The following is a 22,908-nucleotide window of genomic DNA, read 5'->3' as shown; positions in this document are numbered from 1 at the left end:
TCAACGGTCAACGATCTGATTGATTGGCTAATTTCGGTCCAATAAGTCGTTTCTGATTTCAATGATCCGCTTCTTGTCGAGGACAATTTGATTGACAGCAGGGAAAACGAAACCGTCGATCGGAATAGCTGTTACATTACAGTTGAGCTCACGTTTCGGCGGTGTTAGTTTCAGAAGAACAACAGCGAAACTTTCGGGTTAAAAAAAGAATTATTCTATCGAAGGACTGTGTGTTTTCTTGATTCTCGACTGTTTCCTTCGCATTTTTTTTTTCGGGTAATTCGAGGTTTTCCTGGCCTAACCTTATAGTGGGAAGTAAAGCACGGTACTGTCTAGCATATGAATGTGTTAACCGAAGTAACAACGCCAAATGTGTGAAACTGTCGTGGCTGTAGTTTCTCTTCTTCTAAATTCTGGATAGGAACGCATCCTCTTTTTCGCATTTCGCGCGCGAAATCTATTACTCTTCTATTATTGGTTTGCACTCACGTGATAAGACGGCAATGTTGGTGTACAAAACAAAGCAAAATGTCGCTCGCGTTTTGCAAAATAATAGAACCAAATTCCCAAAAAGGCTTTGTTATTCAGTACAGCAATATGGCCGGCAATGACGTCAGGAGCCGAAAGCCTCGCTTCCGCGCGCTCTGAAACGAACATCACTGAGACGTGGGCTCAACCGCAATCAACAAATTGTTTGCTTGTTCATGAAAAGCGCAACAACGGTAAGAAGCTGTTACAAACAGTTGATAACTTTCTTAAAAATAATAAAACAACCCTATAAAAGTACAAACAAAATTTGGTTGCCCCGCTTCTTCAATCTTTCAAATCGTTGTTAAGAAACTGGATGAAATTCACTTCCTCGTGTTTAATAATCTTATTTCGTATATTCTTTCCATGAAATGATTATTTTTGGCGCCAGCGCGATTAGGAAGATAGGTGATAGCTCACTCCAAATATTTAGGAATATTTCAAAGAGCGTAACACATTCAAGAATAAGTTATAACCTCCAGAGTAAAATGTTTCTGCAAATATGGTGAAGATGACTACAATAGCTATACCAAATTATAAAAATTTATCCAAATACCTTTGCAATCATGGGTTACAGATGATATCGAGCTTTCACAATGCCCCTTCCAATTTCTTCCCTTGAGCATTGTCCATAATGTAAATTGCAAGTGACAATTTTTTATGTGACAAATTTGCTTATAAAAATGGCATGACAAATACTGACTGAAAAACTGAAACTTGGTATGCCTGTTCCCCAGGTGGCAAAGACGTCTTGTTGGTCACTGCCGTCCCTGTTCTTGCCTTGTCATCACCATGACAACTGTTAGCAAGGTCGACACTGACCACAAGACACCAACCACTGATACTTGTTTGTCTGTGTGTCGAAAACGACTTTGAAAACAGAAACACACGGAAAAACTGTCCATGTTAAAAAACATCAGTAACCTCTAAGGATTTTCCAAAATGTGCGTCAATTCATACACACCTTCCTATGAATGCAGCAATTTTTACTTGCTACATCAATGCCTGGCCTTTTTTTCATAGCATGCTTGTAGGTAGTACTTCGTTCTGTAAACCCTGCAAATCTGAACGCCATATTCAACGAGCTCATGGAAGATCTGGGACGAAAAGTAACTTGTCCCAGATTTTCCACAAACGGTCAATATGGCAACCGCATTTGCCAGGTTTCAAATCTCGCGCTAGAAACTACCACCTACAAGCAGGAGAGTTGTTCCAATCCAACAAATTAAAAACTTGGCTATCACGTGACCAACACAAAAATTAATGGTCACACGAACTAAAACACTCCCTCTTGGCCACAAGGCTTGTATCTACTGAATCCGCATAACTGTCCCACAATAATATCACATACCATATCAAAAATTCACTTTAGCCTTCTTTTCAAAGCACGACCAAGTGTATTACATGTACAATTAGTGCATCTTGAGCTATTAATTGGATTGAAGCTAACAAAAAAAATGGCAGCAAAGGTTGTCCTGGCTAAATGAAATCAACTTATTTCGACCGTAACTGGATCAAAACGTATCCAGTCTACCACAACTGGTCCAAAATCAATTGAAGCCAATAACTAACGCAAAAGTCTTGGTTTCCATTTTTTTTTTCCGGGAAAACGTACATGTCACAAATAGCAACCTTGCTCCAAGAGCCTCTCATCTTCCCCAACGATCCAGGGGACTGGAAGATGAGACACCCTGGGAACGACGTTGCATAAGTAGTCGATAACACAGCCTGGAACTAATTAAGCCGATTTGAAATCAAGCCCAGGGGCCCGTTTCTCAAAAGTCCCGGAACTTTACGGGCCGTTTTCGGGTGTCACAATTCCGTTTGTATCTCAAAAACGGAGAGGATTTAAGCCGTCAAACTTCACAGTTATTTCCTTTCTCTTACCTTGAAAACACGTTAAAAGATCGGCTTTCCAAAACAAGCGGTTGGCAGTTTTACAAACGGCTTTTCGGCAGCGAAAAGTTTTCGGGACTTTTGAGAAACGGGACTCTGACTCCAGTTGTTCAAACGATGGATAGCTCTATCCACCAGATAAATCACTGTCCATTGGATAGGGCAATCGATTTCGCTTTGACTTATCCACTGGATAGTGATAGCGTTATGCACCTTTTGAATAACTGGAGCCTTGAGTCTTCCTTGAAATATTACACCCAAATTAGAGCAAATTTCTTTGGCTTCGATTCGCTTTGAAAAAAAGGCTGAAGTCAATTTAAACATGGTAAATTCAGCAATGCAGTTGCTGCGGAAGGATTGCTAACCCAGTGAAGGGGTCGAGAACACTGGTGACCTGGGGCCCGTTTCTCGAAAGTCCCGAAATCTTTTCCGGCCCCAAAAGCCTTTTGTGAGTTTGCCAACCGCTTGTTCAGGAAAGCCGATCAAAGCAAACTGACTGTGAAGTTTGACGACTCAAATCCTCTCCGTTCGTGAGATACAGAGGGATTGTCACACCCGAAAATGGCCCGTAAAGTTACGGGACTTTCCAGAAACGGGCCCCAGAATGGTACAGAACCTGCAGGAGACTGTCGTCTAAATCCTCGACTTAGAAGTCCCGCGTGAACAAACCTCAGCCTTGTGATGATCTGACAGAGCTCTTTCCAGCCTCCATCATGCTTAACTCCATTCTATTATAACGAAAAGCAAACTTTCGTCATACACGATGCAGCAAAATATATCAAGAGATTTTTTCAATGTTGACTCGGGGAAACTCGGAAACAATTCCGAGTGCTCCTCGGCAGGTGTCGGATCCTCTTCCTCGGGAGGGGTCGGATCATACGACCTTCCGATTACACCATCGGGACCGGCCTCAGCTGTCCGTCTTAAAGAGGTGTCCGGCTTATAGAGAGACGACGTAACATAACCCCAGGAATTTTAAGATAATAATGCTGAACCTGTACACAGTTAATACGCGTCTGTTCAAAGTATGTTTTAAGTTATTTACTTGAACGAAACCTACCTGTTTTTAGATTACAATACAATTCGGTTGTCACCTCCAAGTTATTTTTTGAATGGGACAATGACTGATTTCATTTTAAATTGTACTATATGTATTCCGGCGACAAGATAAGAGCTGTCAATTAAACGTCTGGTGTTAAAAAGAGTCACGTACAAGAATTTTTCTTCCCTAAATCGTAATTTGTGATCACATTCAGAACCTCACAAGTGTCCGTTGACGATTTCAAAGTGTCCGTTGTCCGTCTTATGGAGGTGTCCGTCTTATAGAGAGTTTGATTATAGTAAAATGACTAAGAAACGGCCGGGACCAGCACCAGGTGTCTGTATTATAGAGGTGTCCGTCTTACAGGTGTCCGTTAAGAGAGAGTTGACTGTACTGGTTCGGATACTCTCCTAATGAGATATAGAAGCCTCGTGGGAGCCAGGCCATTTAACTGGGTTATCAAATTCGAGGTCTTGCGAAGAATGTGAGCACATACAATGTGACGGCGAATCTTTCATTTCCTTACTAACACTGTACTTCAAAAAACTTCCTCTAACAGACACCAAGCAGAAACATATATCAAGTGAAGCTCTGATACATGTATAACACCGTCTACTATGAACAAGATTTTTTAGCGCCATTCCTCCTGGCATTGCCTGTGTCGAAGCTTGCGCTTCCAAACAATGGTTTCACAACGCTTCAAGGAGGTAACACGGCCCAGTAATTAAGGCGCTTGCGGACATTCCGGGGTTTTTGCTACAAAACATTGCCAAATAGTTTTCATGAAAAGTTGCGTTTTTTCGGCCGAAACGAACGGTTGGCATAAATTTCCAATATCAGCGCGATTATGATCGAATGAGAAACTATTTTGAGGCTTTTGCTCCAAAACTGGTCAAAACACTGACAAATAGCAGTTTTCACAAACATTTGCGTTTTTAGGCTGAAACCAACGGCTTGCAGAAATTTCCAATGTGAGTGAATGACTTTCAGACCCGTTCTGACAACTCCTTGAATTTGAAATTTGACCCATGTGGTCCTTGGTTCAACTTCTCGGCTGCACTTCTTAATAGACAACTGGTTTACCTTCGGCAAGTTTTTTTTTCTTTTACCTTCGGCAAGTTGAAATTCTTTAAAGTTGTTGTTCTGTTCTGTCGTTTAAATAATAACCTTTCACTGGCCCTGAAAAACCCCTATGTGAAGTGGTCAATTAACTATGTATGTGTGGATGTAATAATACATAAACATCTACTGTATGGTTCTTACTTGAGCACTCTGGGGAGAGGTGTCTGGTCCAGTCTGTACTGAATAACGGCAAGTTTACACAGAGTGCGGAGAGATGGTTCTGTGGTTTAAGGAAACATGCATAATGGAATATCATTATTAAGGTGATGGGGAGTCTACTATCCATAAACGCCTTTTGCAGAATGTCACAGCATACAGTACCACTACTTAAGCAATAGAGGACGTTTTGCGTGTTTCCATAGCGCCTCATCGAAACACGAGAGGCAGTTGGGAGAATTCGAGACTGTTATGCAAACCCGAGACGCAGTCGAGGGTTTGCATAACTGTCTCGAATTCTCCCAACTCCCCCGTTCGTTAAAATATTCCTCAAAGATAATTCGACAAATGAAGGAAAATGCTGGTTTTTTTACTTATTGATTGAAACAGATTTTCTTGATACACGCTCACATTTCCTAAAATCCAATCAAAACGCGGGTCTGGCAATATATAACAAATCAAAATTCGTGTGATGTCACAGCCGTGTTTCCATACTCTCATCTAAACGCAGCTATTGACCAATGAAAGTGCGCGTACTATCCTAATCATTTTATAAAAATGTCATTGTAAAGGTGATGGAGGATCAACAATGCAAAACTAACTGCTTACCAAGATCTAAGATGTAAAGATCTGAGTGATCCTGGAGATTGTACTCATCCTCGATTGGAGCCCCGGCGACTGGACTAAAACGAGCAAAAAGTTTCGGAGAGTCACCATCTTAACGCATGTGCTAGTTGTATAGAAATAATACTGTCAAGTACAGTGCAGCTCAGAATTTATTCTTTTGTCTCCGTAAACAATAACAGGAAAAGCAAAATCATGGTTATGAATAACAAAGGCACAAACGCGTATACGATACGCAATTTTAGACACGTAAAAAAAAAAACGCGTATACGCGTTTTGTGTGCGTTAATTTTGCGTCTGCGTTATTCGCTTCTCTACGAGCGGCACTGTATACTCTACATGTACTTGATAATGCTGTAGTCATCACTTCGGAAATCATTCCACAAGAGTCATCGAGATCCACTTCAGGAACTATGTCTTCCATTAACAAAATTGTCATTTCTGTGATGTTCTGATAGGCTCACTAAGTCTCAGCTATAAGTCATAATGACGTGCTCACAAGTAGAGAAATTTGTGGCAGGAAGAAAAATTACCAAGTACCAAATAGTTCAGAATTAATTAAAATTTAGTAATTGATTCTTTTGTTTTTATTCAAATAAGCCGTTGATGCCTCGTTCTTAAGCTTAAAATTCAAAAGAATATTTTATCTTGAACGAGGCAACCAGGGCCAATTTGTATCCGCATAAATCAGCGGCCATTTTGGAATAAGGTGTATGCAGGCTCGTTGGATACGAGACATCATAGACAAGTCTAAGGTACACACTTTGCTGGCTGTGCATTACCCATTTAACACAACGCATATCCAATGTCCACTCATGGAATAATTTTGTTAATTTTTTTTAATGCCTTCTACAGCCAAATCCTTGAATTTGATGGTCAAGTTATTGATGTCACTGAATGGTACAGTAATGACAGTGAAAACATCATTTCAAAATACATTTTTCCTGATAAACCAATCAATTTTTATTATTCTTTTGCGGCTCTGCCATTGCACTAGCTATTAAGGCTGGTTTTCACTTGCCACGCAAGCATTAAGGACAAGAAGCACATGTAAACTCAGTAGCTTGTTGTTTATTAGGGCCTTTTGCTTGAACAATAGACAGTAATTAACAAGAAGTAAATACGCCTGCGTGTGTTGCTTGTGCTTAAGCTTGCGTCGCTAGTGAAAACCAGGCCTTACTGCTGCGTCCCTGGTGTCAAACTAAAGTTGGGTTGTAGCATGGACAGCAGACTAATGTGGACAAGCCCAAAACTGATCTGGTCCTAGGGCCACCAGCATAAAATTATAAAACTATACTTATAGTTTTTTTATTACAATCTTTTTTTTTTTTTTCAAAATACCAGCCTTCAAAATACCCAAAACAGAAAAAAAAACAAGAATTAAAAAACGATGCACTCTGCGGAGGTTCACATTTTTCTGTGTAGGAAGCTTGACTCTTTTAACAAAAGAAAATATTTTGTCTTTCACAAGGGTACACTTCATTATAAAACTACACATGGCAGTGTACCTTGTGCCTCCAAAGATCAAAAGCTTTGATCCTATAAGACAACAGCAATGTCTTCTTCTTGGGCACGGACCATGGCCTGATATGTTTAGCTGAGTCCACACATTGGTCTCTGGCAAGAGTCAACAAAAGTTTTGTCAACAACACTATAACATCATGTACAGTAAGTTGTCAAGGAAGCAAGGAGCAAGGATGGCACAGTCAGTTAGTGCACAGCCTTGGTGCAAGAGGTCCTGAGTTCGATTCCCAGATCTCGTATCCTTGTACATGTATAGACTTCTGTCCATTCAGTGCGCTCTACAGCCATTAAGATTCACGACATCTCAAACCATTCACAGTACCTGTGTTCAGACTGTAGACTTCCCCGTGATGCTTCCTTTCAAGCCCGTTGTAACCACCAAACACATAAATGAGCTTTCCACAAGCAACTATTAAGAAAAGGAAATACATGTTTATATACCCAAGTAAATCCTCACAATAATAATAATAATTACAATTACAATAATTATCCTCAAAGTCACTTGTTGCAACCTGATAATTGGATTTTAATAGATGTATATATCCTGTATAGCCACCTTTGCTTATTACATGTAAGGATGCACAATAATAAATATAATAATAATCATAATCATCATCGTAAAAATCATAATAATAGTGAAATTGTTTATGAAAGATGGTAGGGATGTGTCTGCTAAGGAGTGGAAGGCTGAACAGGAAGACACAAAAGATGGAAGTAGAAGCTACGCACAGCAGATACTAGAACTTGCAGGCTCAGAGTCGGCGATGACTGAACCAAGAAAATTTGAAGAGAGCAACAGAAATTCTGTCAGTGGCTGCATGACGTTTCAAACTTTGTTTGCCGGTACTAGCTGAGCAGCTCAACTAACTCAAACTGAAACAATAAAATTATTATTGCTTGCACAGCTTTTCTTGATTCCCTTTCATTAAGCACAACACACAGAAATCTTTTCGAGAAAGGTCTCTGAATTGAATAATCCTTCACAACAGCAGCAGTTGTATTTTTAAGTACTGTATTACTACATGTAGATATAATACAGTGTAACTTGTAAGCTATATAACTATTATAAGCATCTAACTGGTTTATACTTTGACATTGATTGGCCCAAGACCTTCAAATCCATCTGTGTCAGATGCCACCAATATCGCCCAATTTCTTCACTTGGTGCCAGTCTTTGCTGTTAGTGTCACGCTTGTAATCATTGTTTATGTAATTTGTTTTGTTATTTTTTGTACTTTTGTAATTTTTCAGTACTTATTATTTCTTTGGGGCCTCTGATTTGGAGCTAACGCTTTGCTAAGGCTACCCTGCCTTTTGGCGAAGCTTACAAATAAATAACTAAAAAATCATTAACGGTTCTTTGATTCAAGAATGATGACGAAAGAACAAACCTGCTGAGTGGCTCCGGCGTCCAACAGGTACATCTCCGGAGGTTGCAAGTCTAAACCAACAGTTTTTTACTGCCAAAAAAGATTCCACCAAAAAAATTGACAAACCAAGAAAAAAAATTATAATTTTACTATTAATGCATGTACAAGTAAAAATACTACCAATAGGCAGGTGCTAAAACCAGGAACATCTGAACATCGGAACACCCAAAACAATAAAGACCAGCAAAAATAAAATAATTATGAAAAAATTAATACAATTTAAAAAGCGCTTTGGTTTTCTGCTGACTTGACTCTTGATGAGGCCTGCTAACACGGACAACAGTGAGTGAATTACAATCAAGTCATCACTAATTTTGACCACTTCTACCTAGCAGAATCTATAAATAAAGGTCACATTTTGATAATCTTATTGAACAACTTTACAAGTATCTGACCTTAAGAACGAGACATACAAATAAAGTGAAAAGGCATTTGTAAAAAAATGATGTACTTTTCGGGATAATGATATGCAAGTACTTTAACACAGGTGTTTGCGCCTTCCATGCTTAAAGCTTGGCAATCTGCCATAGGAACCTTACACGCTTTAAGGAAGCTCCTCTTTTGAGTCGCTACTGACGGACAAAAAAAATCACCAAGGATCGAGTTGATCACAGCCAGATTGCATTAATTTGTAAATGACTTGATTGTAATTCACTACCAGTCTCCATGTTAGGAGACACTACCAAGATTGCAATCAGTTCAACATTCTGGTCAGCAGAAAACCAAAGCACTTTTTTAAATTGGATTTTTCATAACTTATTTTTTTTGTTGGTCTTTATTGTTTTGGGTATTCTTTAATATTCTGGTGTTCCAGAATGTTCTGGTGTTCCACAGTGTTCTGTGTTCCAGATTTTAGAACTTGCCCTACCAATAACCAATATCGATGAACTGCCAAGCTTTTAAAAAGGGAAGATGACCAGAGTGGACAGTCATCCACTACAAACAATCTACCACCCCACTCCATCATGGTTGATATATCCCAGCATCCAAGCAAAGAACCCCCATTCCAGGCACCTACTGTATCACATTAATTTTATTGGATCAACAGTGGATGGAAAGGGGCAATGCTTAGATCAAAAACTCCAAAATGGCCAGGCTCTGAGGAACATGCAGTTTCAATTGCCACTGTCATAGGAAAGAACATTGGGTGACAACCCCAAACAACCAATTCACAAGAGATTGACTCTGATCAAGCTGTAACAATCTAGAAATAAGTATACACCCTATGTTAAACTGCACTTGCCAGTCCGACCACTGACCAAATAGTCTTCTTAAAGTGTTTAGCCTACATAGGATGCATCTTTGTTTGTAGGGGATTGAAGAGGCAACATCCCTCTATTACATGTACTTCGGAATTTGCTATGCAGGCTCGTACTACAGTGATTGAGCTACTGAGTAGATCAATTTTAAGATTTAGAAGTCTTACATTAAATTCAATAAAATTATTGCTTGTATAAAAAGATGCTTTTCAGTCTACATGACGGTAATTACAGGGGGAGGGTTAGGGTTGGCGTTAGGCTGGAGTCAGATTGGGCCTGACTCCAGCTGCTGGAGACAATGACTGGAAATCTGTTGATGTCTTGCAGGAGTTACCAATTGAAATTTTCAATCAAATCTTTGCTCTTCGGGAAACTAAAACCGTTTCACCTGTGAACAGTTTGTGGTTAAGACAGTTGAAAATATAATATATATATATATATGAAAATAGATACGTAGACTTGAACTAGGTCAAAAACATTTATTTGCTACTCCGAGTTTCATGCTTCTCACGAAGCAATCATCAGGCAACTGCCAAAAAGAAGGAATACATGGTGTTTTACAGTGATTTTGAAAATAACGGTAGCAATTCACTATAGGCTGGGGTGCATAGCAACGGTTAAACAATACAAACTGTTTCCAGTGAGCTGCTAAAAATAAGCCTTAAATAATTACGCTATTGAGAAGGAATTTCTTTGCATGTCTGCAACTTGTTACAAGCTCATTTCTGTTGTTAAGGGTCGCCAAATCTGGTCTACAAATTATATAGTATTTCTCCCACAGACATAAATTACACTTCTTCGTTACATTTGAATAGGATCTCGCATGCCTAACAATCCGCCATTTAATGTGATAGTCGACTTTCTTGTCTTTCAAACCCCATACATATTTACTAAGTTCAGTGGAATTTCTGTAGCGTTCATTTCTAAAGGAACATGTGTGGTTTCTATAACGTGATTTGAATGATGTGTCGCAAAGACCGATGTAAGTTTGCTTTGACTGAGATGTTGTGACCTCTGCTTGATAGATGGTATTCCGCACGTTGCACTTTCCGTCTAGAGGGCAGGATCTTTTGTCACGGCAGTTGCAAGTGTTGATAGTTTGAGCGGGTGGATTTGATGACTTGTTAATGACGGCTTTATTTGGTTGGAGATAATTGTTTTTACATTGCTCATGCAGCTATAACTAATTTTGAGAGTGTTCCGGTTGAAAATTCTGTGCAAAGGGTGTGATTTTGGGAAGTGCTTGCCGATTAGGGTGAGGAAACACTTTCCAACCTTTGTTTTGACGTTTTGGCTGTACGGAGGATTGAACCAGGTGATGTTTCTAGGCCTATTCTTGCGGTGTTTGGTTTCTGGAGTTGTTTTTCTGTAGGTTAAATTATATATGTAGCCGCTCTTGTTGAGTGCATCTTGGTAGGTTTCTTTCGCTTTATCAAATGATTCTTTGTCGGAGGAAATTTCTGAGAGGCGCTTGTTTATGGATTCCGGTATGTTCTTTAGGATGGATGGGGGGTGATTGGATTTCTTGTGAACGTAGAGTGGGATGTTTCCTTCTTTTGTGTAGGGATAATGCTTTCCAGATTGGAGGTCAAGGGTGACGTCTAAGAAATTTACTTTGGTGGTGTTTGCTTCGACTGTGATCTTTAAGTCGTTTTCACGGAAAATTTGGCAGAAGCCCTTCTTGATTCTTTCGATCTGTTGAGGGTTTGAGTTAAAAGCTGCCAAACCGTCGTCTCTATACAGGCCGATGCTGTTGCCATACTTTTTGGTTAGGCAGGACAATAAATAACAACCCACTAGTTCGCATGTTTCAGCGCCATCGAAAGATCCCATTGTTATGTCGAATCGGCTGGCAGAGGATTTTTTCTCCCAAGGGCAGTCATTGGAAAACAGTAGAGATTGCTTGGAGAGGAAAATGATTTCTCTCTCGTCGGCACTGATGGGTCTGTAGTTATTAGAAGTCGAGTGCTTTGCCAAAGCACTCGACTTCGCCAATAACTACAGACCCATCAGTGCCGACGAGAGAGAAATCATTTTCCTCTCCAAGCAATCTCTACTGTTTTCCAATGACTGCCCTTGGGAGAAAAAATCCTCTGCCAGCCGATTCGACATAACAATGGGATCTTTCGATGGCGCTGAAACATGCGAACTAGTGGGTTGTTATTTATTGTCCTGCCTAACCAAAAAGTATGGCAACAGCATCGGCCTGTATAGAGACGACGGTTTGGCAGCTTTTAACTCAAACCCTCAACAGATCGAAAGAATCAAGAAGGGCTTCTGCCAAATTTTCCGTGAAAACGACTTAAAGATCACAGTCGAAGCAAACACCACCAAAGTAAATTTCTTAGACGTCACCCTTGACCTCCAATCTGGAAAGCATTATCCCTACACAAAAGAAGGAAACATCCCACTCTACGTTCACAAGAAATCCAATCACCCCCCATCCATCCTAAAGAACATACCGGAATCCATAAACAAGCGCCTCTCAGAAATTTCCTCCGACAAAGAATCATTTGATAAAGCGAAAGAAACCTACCAAGATGCACTCAACAAGAGCGGCTACATATATAATCTAACCTACAGAAAAACAACTCCAGAAACCAAACACCGCAAGAATAGGCCTAGAAACATCACCTGGTTCAATCCTCCGTACAGCCAAAACGTCAAAACAAAGGTTGGAAAGTGTTTCCTCACCCTAATCGGCAAGCACTTCCCAAAATCACACCCTTTGCACAGAATTTTCAACCGGAACACTCTCAAAATTAGTTATAGCTGCATGAGCAATGTAAAAACAATTATCTCCAACCAAAATAAAGCCGTCATTAACAAGTCATCAAATCCACCCGCTCAAACTATCAACACTTGCAACTGCCGTGACAAAAGATCCTGCCCTCTAGACGGAAAGTGCAACGTGCGGAATACCATCTATCAAGCAGAGGTCACAACATCTCAGTCAAAGCAAACTTACATCGGTCTTTGCGACACATCATTCAAATCACGTTATAGAAACCACACATGTTCCTTTAGAAATGAACGCTACAGAAATTCCACTGAACTTAGTAAATATGTATGGGGTTTGAAAGACAAGAAAGTCGACTATCACATTAAATGGCGGATTGTTAGGCATGCGAGATCCTATTCAAATGTAACGAAGAAGTGTAATTTATGTCTGTGGGAGAAATACTATATAATTTGTAGACCAGATTTGGCGACCCTTAACAACAGAAATGAGCTTGTAACAAGTTGCAGACATGCAAAGAAATTCCTTCTCAATAGCGTAATTATTTAAGGCTTATTTTTAGCAGCTCACTGGAAACAGTTTGTATTGTTTAACCGTTGCTATGCACCCCAGCCTATAGTGAATTGCTACCGTTATTTTCAAAATCACTGTAAAACACCATGTATTCCTTCTTTTTGGCAGTTGCCTGATGATTGCTTCGTGAGAAGCATGAAACTCGGAGTAGCAAATAAATGTTTTTGACCTAGTTCAAGTCTACGTATCTATTCAAAGCTCTGGTAAACCCATTGAGCACTTTTAGCTGATGATCAATTTATCACGTCATTTCATTTCATTTCATTATATATGAAAATATATATTTTTTTTTAACCATCTTACCGTGTACTGTCCATGTACTGATTGTGTAATAAAGTAATCATTATAATTTTAACACTGACCTGTGTCAAATACACTGACTTTATTGGAATAAACTTCCTCTCCAGAATGCTCTTGTCCTCTCCTGTCTCCTACAAAATAAGAAGGAAACAAAACAGTGAATCACCTCACTCTAGCAACAATGAATGACACCACAGTTATACAGAATTGTAGAGAAAAATCCCAACATTATTAATGCAAGAACTAAATATCTTCGTCCTTCATAAACATGACTCTGAAGTACAAACTGTTTTAAAATCAAATTTAAAGCCTAAGGCAAATTTCTCGAAAGTCCTGAGAAGTTTTGGGGCTCGAAAAGCCATTTGTGAAACTGCCAACCGCTTGTTTTGGAAAGCCAATCGTTTGACATGTTTTCAAGGTAACAAAAAGAAAAATGACTGTTAAGTTTGACAACTTAAATCCCGTCCGTTTTTGAGATACATGTACAAAGGGGATTGTGACACCCGAAAATGGCCGTAAAGTTTCAGGACTTTCCAGAAACAAGCCCTAGGAGGCATAATAATTTTATCATAATTTCAATTCACAATGACAGTTTGTTCAAAAAGAAGAAAAAGTTCTCTTACCCCTCCCTCCAAAGATGTACATGTTTGTGCCAACTGCCGTTGCTGAGTGGAAGTCCCTCCATTTGGCTGGTTTACCCTGGAAATTAGAACACAAAATGCAAGGGCCACTTAAGTCCCCTAAAAGAACCACCTACCACAACACTACAGTTTTTTTTTACTGTCAACCCTATCCCCTGAAATGGCCACTTACAGATTATTTTCACTGTTTAATGCCAGACATCCAACATCAGTCTTCTGTACAAGTATCCATTCAAAAACTATGACCTCTTTAACCCCTTTCCCAGCTAAAATGGCCACTCAGAAAACAGTTTTGAAGCACTAGAAATTCAAACTTGATTACTTATAAGTACTGTTCTACAACGAAGGTTTATATTTTTGACAATTATGTGCTCTGCAGGCTGTCACCATGGTAACACATCTAGATTACAGAAGGCCTTCAATGAATAATGGTGACTGTGAAAAAGACTGTGTTAAGCCACCTTAATTTAACCCTTTGACACCCAAACCGGGCTGATCGGCCAGACAGTATTTTACTCTGTCTAACGCCAGACAGGGCGGGGCTCATGGCTGAGTTGGGGGTAGGGCAGGCTCTTTGGCATTCTACCAATCTCGTACCCATAGTCCTCGGGCTTTTTGGTCAGCAGCTGAGCACCCGGAGAGACTCTGGGGTAATGGACTTCATTTTCCCAGAAAACGTTGGTTGCAGTCTTACTGCGCAAGCTTCAGTTTAAACAGAAACAGAAAAGAAAAAACAGTAGAAATGGGGGGTTGAAAAAGTTTGAGAAACAAAAATTTTAGCCTTACACACTATAAAAGAAACTGGAGAAATGATCATTGGCTTACTGTAAGAGTGAGTGAAGATGAAACTTCTGACGCTTTCGGTAAGTGTATTTTTGGAGTTTCAGCGTGCATTCCATCGTGCAGAATACCATTATGCAAGCAACACAACCAACAATTTTTTGTGGAAACGACACGAATGTCCTCTTCTACTACAACTTTTTGTTTCCATAATTCTGAATGGCTTCAAGAAGACGTTCTCCCAAAAGAGACTGATGTAATGATTTCCCATGGTACTTTTGCAACAGCAACAGTAATCAGTTTTTAGCAGCGTAGGAAAATTCCTGTGCTGTATTAGACATAATTCAAACCCCGTTGTTTAATTATTTTTGTGATTTATATATTTCTGAGGTAGAAAAAACAAACAGCACTGAAACTGGTTTTAGATTTTGAATCTCACTCCAAATTCTGGGATTTCCGAATTACTTACCGACTTCCTGTCGGACTGCCATTGTTATGCAAGCGAACAATCAAAAAAAGGATTCAAGTCCATTATCCCAGAGTCTCTCCAGGTCCTCACCCGCTAACCAAAAAGCCTGAGGACTCTGGGTACGAGATTGAGATTCTACCTACTTGGTTTTGGGGTCAGCAGTTCCAGCCCCTACATTCCTGGGCACCAACCTCCATAAAAACGTTTGGTTTCTTTTACTTTTTAATTTTTAGCCTTGCAAATACCAGTCAAACACAATTTAATTATCCAGTAAGGTTAAAAACTTGGAATGGTTGATCAACCTGGATCAATTTCTGCAGTTTAGGGTCTTCAAAATCACCTTTAACAATGAAGTTAACCCTTTGACTGCTAGGAGTGATCAACATGCAAAACCTCCTCACAACTTCAATAAAATGTCAGTCAGACAGGTATTGAGAAGGAAGACAATAATCAGCTTAAGAGGTGTGATCTTGATAATAACACCAACTTCTCATGACTATCCAACAAAGAAATCTATCGTACTAGCTAGTTAGGAGAATGAATGTTTCAATCTTGAGAATGAAAGGGTTAAATAATTAAACATGGCATCCATTTTCTAACATGCACATCAATTTTCTGGTCATAAATGGCACAGTTTGACTGACAATGAAACTTGACTTACGGTTACTCTTGGCGCATTCCATGTCAATGTTTGCGTATCCAGATATTCAACACTGTTTGAAAAGCACTCTCCCTTTGAAAGAACCACAAAGAAATTATCATAGCAAAATTAGACAAAATTCATTGCATTCCATGTTGCAAGACAAGCACAAACTTAAAAAAGCTGGGAAAAAATAGCATTATTACACCTAATGACAGGCCTTCTGATAGGGTGCGATTAAAAAATGCAAATTATGCGATTTTTTCACGGCAGATTGTGCGATTAGAAAGGCCAATTATGCGATAAATAATGTAAATTACGCGATTTTTTTCTCAGCAATTTTAAGCTTGTTTTATAAGGTTTCAGGTTAAGAAAAACACTTTTTGCTGCCCTAAAGACATTTTGAACACAAAGGAACAGTAATTATGTATCTCGATCGACATTAGTTGGGATAAATAAAAAAAATGAGGTCTTCTGCACTACCGGTGCACCACGTTAAAAGTTGAAAGGACACAGCTAACATGCCAAATGAATGATCAAGGTGCTTGTCAACCACGAACTTCCGAAGATGGTCAATCACAATAGGGCCATACCGCCATTTATACGAGAGAAAATAAGCCGCGGCTTACAGAATGTTGACCCCGTATAAATGGTACAAAATCTACGTTCAAGTCTTTTTCAAGCCCCGGCTTATATTGACCTGGGAATATATATTCGTATAAATAGTTCCTTTTGCGTATTTTGTACCCCGTGGCCAGAGTAAGCCGCGGCTTACTTTCTCTCGTATAAAAGGCCCTAATATTGCACGACGAGAAAAACATCAGTCCATCGTCCACGTGGAGAGTACCTGTGAGGTACTTTCTTGCTCGATCGTGAGCTGTCAGATTGGGCGGAAGGTGGGAACTTCCTTCTTCGTCGAAGAAAAAGCTAGCGTTTTCACAACAAACTTATCCATGAGTAAGTTTTTATCAGTTTTCAACGAAAGAAACTACATTTTGCCGAAAAACTTACAACTTCGCTTATTTTTCACATATCTCTTCTCTAAGAGAAGGCAACGATGTCATTTCAGTGGTGTGTATATAAGGGCGTGTTTGTGTTGCACCAATAGAAGGAGACTCGTACCAGGTCCCCGGCATGAAAAATAAAGCCCTGAACTTCGAATGTTTACGAAATCGAAGGTGACAAAGGTCTTTTAACCTTTTTCCAAGATAAATCATCTTAAAAATGGCGTATTTATGCAGGAATTTCTAAGAAACGTGTTGATTTATGTTTCATTTTATGAATTTTGTGCGTCCTTTTGTGAATTATGCGATTTTTCGTGAATTGTGCGATCGGATGCGATTTGAGGTCGATTGTGCGAAATCGCACCATCGCGTAATATCAGAGGGCCTGTAATGACAGGAAATCATGATGCAGAGCCAAGAGAACCAAAACCCTATCTCCTCTGAGCTATCATTTTTAGACCGTCTGTCATGTTCTTCCCAGCATTTTGGTAAGGGAAAGGAAAGGAAAGGAAAGGAAAGGAACTTTATTTAAGTGTCTAGTCGATTTAGCGCTGGAGCACTAATTGGGGACACTGTAAATGGAAATCAACAATCAATGCAAATCAAGTCAAACGTTGGTTTTTGAGGAGAGGGGAAACCGGAGCACCCAGAGAAAACCTCTCGGTGCAGAGTAGAGAACCAACAAACTCAACCCACATATGATGCCGAGTTGAGGAATCGAACCCAGGCCACATTGGTGGGAGGCGAGTGCTCTCACCACTGCGCCATCACTGCACCCCAAGGCCATGGGATATTGATGATTCTATCACAGGAAACAAACCACGAACAAGCGGAAAAGCTCCAAATGGCCTCAGTCAAAAAGAAGGGCATAATGCACGGCAAATCAAGAACAACAAATTGAAATCAGAAATTCATACCTCCTCTTCATATCCACCAAATATGTAAATTCTTGAACCAATGACACAAGCTGTGTGGCCGTCTCGAGCAGCAGGTGGTTTGCCTCTCACTGGAGGTTTCGACCATGATATGCTTTCTGATAAGAAATTAATAATAAAAAGATATATTTTTATTTATTACAGTGATAATGAAACAATGAAGATTTGCTGGATGGGACATAACATAGATGTGAAATACTCTCTTCAACACCAAAAAATTATTTAAAGTTACATGTACTCAAAGCTTCTAAAATCCATCCAGATTCCAATTTTCATTGATGGTTTCTGGGCTTCAAAAACCAGTAACCATCACTGAAGATGGAATTCCGATGGATTCTGAAAGCTAAGTGTAACTTTCAAGAATTTTGTTGGTGATGAGAATATTTATTTCTCGTTTTCAATGTAATAATATTATTTATTCAAGCTTGGAGTTTCTTTACAATGTAAATAATTCTGAGCAGTAAATAAACTGATGAATTCAAGGCTGTGCTCAAAGGAAAATTTGTGGGAGCCCTTCCCCAACAAGGAGCAGTCGTGGCTCAGATGGCTAGTGTGCGGCTTTTGGAGTGAGAGGTCCCTGGTTCGATCCTCGGTGACTTCAACGTCTGTTTCAACTTTCCTCTGATCTGTGTAGCTATAGCTTTAAATACCAGTAAAACGGAGCACTGACAGAGGGAGGGGGGTAAAGGGCGCACCATCGGCTTCCATTGATATCAGCCTCGTAGCTGAAGGAACTACCGACGTTAAATAAAGTTATTTTACCTTTACTTTACCTTTTGCCAGCTTGGGTGCCCAGCTGTCTTGGCTGGTTGCCCAAAATAATAATTAATAATTTCTATTAATTTTTCATTTACAATTAAATTAAACTGTTAGCTTACTCTTAGCTGCCTCTTGTAACAATGCACATTGGAATTCAATGGCCACTACACATTATAACTGTTTCTTCCTTGGAGAAGACTCCACTTTTATTTGAAAAAAGCTTTCCAACATTTGAGCCCTCAAACTTTCGGACTAACCAAAATGACATGGATAACAAATTATTACATCTTTCAGAAGGAACATGCTAGAATTGAGCTTCGAGGAGATTTTTTCCATGCAATTTTAGAAAAAAATGAATGCAAAGACCTGATTGAATAATGCATAGCATTCATGAGTAGCATAATCATGACACACAAAGGAAAACATCCTTAACTCTGTAGCTTCTCTGGAACTTAATTTTGTGACCCTCGTGATCAATGCAACTGCATGAGAGTAATTTATCATGATATCACAATTACATGATAGGGGTGGCTCTCACCTGTGTCAAAGCAAAACAGAGTGTTACATGCCCCATATGTGTCATTTCTGCCGCCAAAAATGTACACCAAGTCTCCAATGGCTGAGGCACTATGGCCATACCTCATGTAAGGAATGGAGTCATTACACTTTGTGGAGGATGGATTGAGTTTCATCCATCGACATGGCACTGTGTATAAAATTTAAAAGAACATTCATTACCAGTCAGTGTAAAATGCAAGTTGCAGGCCAAGAGTCAATTGCAGACTAAAGAAAACCAAACCCTATACTACTGCAAACCTTATGCCAAGACAGTTCTTATTAGTAAAAGGGCCGGGATGTTCCCCCATTCTAAAGCATGGTATATTTACGTAAGCCACTATAGGCTAGTTTTCAAAAGTACACATAGCAATGCAAACACCAACACTTGCTTGAGCACTGGGGCCATGTACTTCTTTGGAATTTAGTTATTCATACTGTAGCAATGATAAATTAAACTTCAATTTTAAGGAAATTAGAGAAGATTCATGGCTGAACAGTACACATAGTTTGTCAACTTTACTTTTGAAAGTACATTTCCATCTACAATACTGTTTACAGTAGTACATGTATGAAGAATGTGATTCCCTGCAAATAGATTTTAAAATTATGAGACAATATCATTTATAAATACAAAATACAAACTACACTTCCACTATAAACAAAGCATTTACATTTTTTTTTTACAGTAGAACATCCTATTCTGTTGGCACACCAAATGTCAATTTACGTCACTTTTTTGTTCATTACACACAACTGTCATAATAGAGGCTATGCCAAGCCAATCCATGGCAGACGATCTTTATATAGCACAGCCAAGATAATTATTATTAATTTACAACAACATCAAGAGTCGGTCACTTGACAAGATGGACAATAACGCCCTTTCCATTGGAATAACAGAATGACTATGAGTTTGGATTTTCCATTTTGAGCACATACAACTGAAAATATTAATTTTATTGTAGTAGCTGTAATATTACAATCTTAAGGTCGTCACCTGCAGATGGTACCAAACAAACATATGAACTGTGAACAAACTGTAGGATGTTATCGTTAGTTGAAACTTAAAAATCTGAAATTAAATATTGTAAGTGGCCGGTAAGAAAAGGAATTTAGAGATTGAACAGTAATAATTTATGAACTTGATTCACTGAATGCCAGTTTGCAGTTGAAGGATGTAAACAATACAAAATTACTGCATTAATATTATTAATAATAGTAATAATAATAATATTTATATAACTTATCCAGACCTGTTGTTAGCACTTAACAACGTAAGAAATAGGAATTTCGATAACACGAGCAAATACTACAGAAACAACAATATTTAAGGTAAGTCTAACTGTCTAAGTTGACGTTTATAAAAAGAGTCAGAATAAATGCTAAAGATAATTTTCAGGTAAGTCTTTTAAGCTTATGTTTATGTCTAAAACGATTTAAATTGTCACTCGAAGGTAAGTCTTCGGGTAATTATGAAATATTATGCGTAAAAACAAAATCTCTTAGTTTTAAAACTTTGGTTACACGAACAGCTGAAATTAGAGGCTTAGCGTTTTGAAGTTTGTGGTTTTGCGAACGCTTAAGAAAGTGTTTGAAGAACTTGAGTTAAACGCTTGTACAATTGGGGTTCGATCGGCTTTTTGTGCCAAAATATATATTTTTATCTTCTCTGTCTATAACTTAATTATCGTTGCGGTTATATTATGCACAAAGATAACAATAAATGCCCAATACAGGTAGCTTGTGGCAGCATGATTTATTAAATAGGCAAATATTGTGCAGAAAAATTTACTCCCGCTATCACAGTCGTTCTATCAAGCTATACCACACGAGGACTCCGAAAACCATGAAACAGCCTTCGAGAACTAAAACTTAACTTATTTTAACTTCGTGTTAAGAAGGCTTCCACGGATGCAACGAAGCGAAGCGAGAACAAAGCATTTCCGGTGCTTCTGCAAACACAATCTTATTCAAATGCCTTCTTCGAAGACATTTTTAAAACTTTTCAAGAGCTGTTGACTCGCCAAACACACGTTTCACGCCTTTGAGTTTCATCTACTTACCTGTATCAAAGACATGCACATCTATCTTGACGATTCTATTGTATTCTTCACCTGTACAGTATCCTCCAAAACTAAAAATGTAACGATTTCGAACAGAAACTGCGGCGTGATTCACTCTTCGGGGGCCTCCGTCAATTTCTTGTGTCCATCTGGTTGCCATAACTTAATGATTCTAATGTAAAACAATTCTCATTGAAAACTATAATGCTAAAATGGGTCCTGGTAAAAATTTAAAAGCCGCTACTGCAATAAATTTGCTTTACTACATGTAGGTGCAATACGAATTTGCAGCCTTAGCGAATTCTGGAATTTATTACGTATTGGTCAGCGGAATGTTATACCATAGAGTAACAGTTATTATGCCATGTAAATTCTACGCAAATACGTTCAAGGGATTTGCAGCAGACTACGAAACTATTCCCAACGCGAATATAGTTCAAAACCACTTAAACATAGCATTGTTAAACGTATTTTAGTAGATATGGGCATATTTTTATCCCCTACAAATTTTTCATCTGTTCGGATTCTCTAGCTGAAAGTCTAGTGATCCGAAAATTATAGGGATCAAAATTTACCTTTTCGAAAATTTCAGCCAGAAAAAAAAATCCCGAAAATTTTGGGTGGCTTTTTTTGGGCAAAAATCCGTTAAAAATGGGCAATTATGCCATTTTTCAGATGTTCGAAAATCCTAGGAGAGGCAGGCAAGCAAGGAATTTTACAACAAATGTTCCGAAAATTCTAGATCTCAAATCGTCTTCCGAACAGATATTTTCCAAAAATTGACGTTGGGTGCCCCTGAAATCGGCCCGACGTGAATTCAAATATATTCAATACAGACTGCATAACCGAAGGACTCTTGCACGACCTTCATTAAAATAGCTATGACTGCATGAGGCAAACTCTCTTCCCTGTCCTAATGACTTTTTTCAAGAGCCCATCGGACGGAAGCGACCATCTTCCAAGTTAACTATCTGAGTCAACCCTGTCTTACCCAGGCACCAGAGGTTTTTCTTGAGCCGCGAAGCGGCGAAGACGAGTCGCGAAGCGGCGAGAAGAGGAAAAAGTTTTTCTTTTCTCGCCGCGTCGGGACTTGTCTTCGCCGCTTTGCAGCTAGGGTAACCCTGTCCCGTATCTTTTTATTTTTAGAAGCACCTCTCAGGCGAGTTTTCGTGGGTGTTTTCACAATAGCCAATAATAAGAGACCTATGGTCATCCACTGATTACGTCACATGCAGCACAGCCGAACACAAAGGTATTTCAAAACATAGCGGTTCTAAAAATAAGAGCCTACGGTCAGACTAGGCTTTGTGCGAAGGCATTTTAGCCGATTTTCTTTAAAATTCACAGTATTTCAGTGATTTTCTGTTACAATATCTTGATCAATATCCAGTTCAATTCCGGAGTCCGAAGTCCAAAGTCCACATTCTGTGACCCAACCATCTGGTTAAGTGTGGTCATAAAATAGTTGTTCACATTTAAAACTGTTGTTAACGGCGTTAACTCAAATCAAACCCAGTAAACAGATGCTTTATAACCTTCTACGACGGCATTTAAAAATACTTTTTTTCAGCAAGACCCAGAGAATTATAAAATCATGTAATCAGTCCGGTAAAGATGTGTTACCGAGTCATAGGATGAACGAATATTGCATTGTAAAAGTAAAGTGGTGCATTTATATAGCGCCCTTTCACTAACGTCTCAAAGGCGCTTTACAATGATCAATTTACCCCCAGCGGACTGGAAGCATATACAGGCGCAAATTGCAGCCATGCAGCAAATTGCAGCCATGCATGCTGGTACTTATTTTACCGACCTCGGAAAGATGGAAAGCTGAGTGAACTTTAGCGGGAAAGAAGGTCACCAAA

The 22,908-nt window shown here is 39.1% G+C and overlaps 1 protein-coding gene across 1 annotated transcript in view; it reads right to left on the bottom strand.

The window, feature by feature from the left end:
- Positions 1 to 21,343, bottom strand: part of LOC137984610 (kelch domain-containing protein 3-like) — a 22,858-nt gene extending 1,515 nt beyond the window's left edge. Inside the window, exons 1-12 of the mRNA XM_068831778.1 lie at positions 21,044 to 21,343; positions 18,961 to 19,128; positions 17,646 to 17,761; positions 15,746 to 15,817; positions 13,818 to 13,893; positions 13,257 to 13,325; positions 8,284 to 8,352; positions 7,215 to 7,301; positions 6,877 to 6,985; positions 5,354 to 5,427; positions 4,730 to 4,808; positions 1 to 3,152 (exon numbers count right to left, since the gene is read on the bottom strand). The exon at positions 1 to 3,152 is cut by the window's left edge and continues 1,515 nt beyond it. Coding sequence (XP_068687879.1) covers positions 3,095 to 3,152; positions 4,730 to 4,808; positions 5,354 to 5,427; positions 6,877 to 6,985; positions 7,215 to 7,301; positions 8,284 to 8,352; positions 13,257 to 13,325; positions 13,818 to 13,893; positions 15,746 to 15,817; positions 17,646 to 17,761; positions 18,961 to 19,128; positions 21,044 to 21,203 — 1,137 coding nt within the window. The 5' untranslated portion in view covers positions 21,204 to 21,343 and the 3' untranslated portion in view covers positions 1 to 3,094. The remainder of the gene's footprint in view (positions 3,153 to 4,729; positions 4,809 to 5,353; positions 5,428 to 6,876; positions 6,986 to 7,214; positions 7,302 to 8,283; positions 8,353 to 13,256; positions 13,326 to 13,817; positions 13,894 to 15,745; positions 15,818 to 17,645; positions 17,762 to 18,960; positions 19,129 to 21,043) is intronic.
- Between the last annotated feature and the right edge of the window lie 1,565 nt (positions 21,344 to 22,908).

The sequence above is a fragment of the Montipora foliosa genome, chromosome 14 (genome assembly GCF_036669935.1).
Source record: "Montipora foliosa isolate CH-2021 chromosome 14, ASM3666993v2, whole genome shotgun sequence".
Taxonomy (NCBI): Eukaryota; Metazoa; Cnidaria; class Anthozoa; order Scleractinia; family Acroporidae; genus Montipora; species Montipora foliosa.
This window is presented reverse-complemented; position numbering and strand designations above follow the sequence as displayed.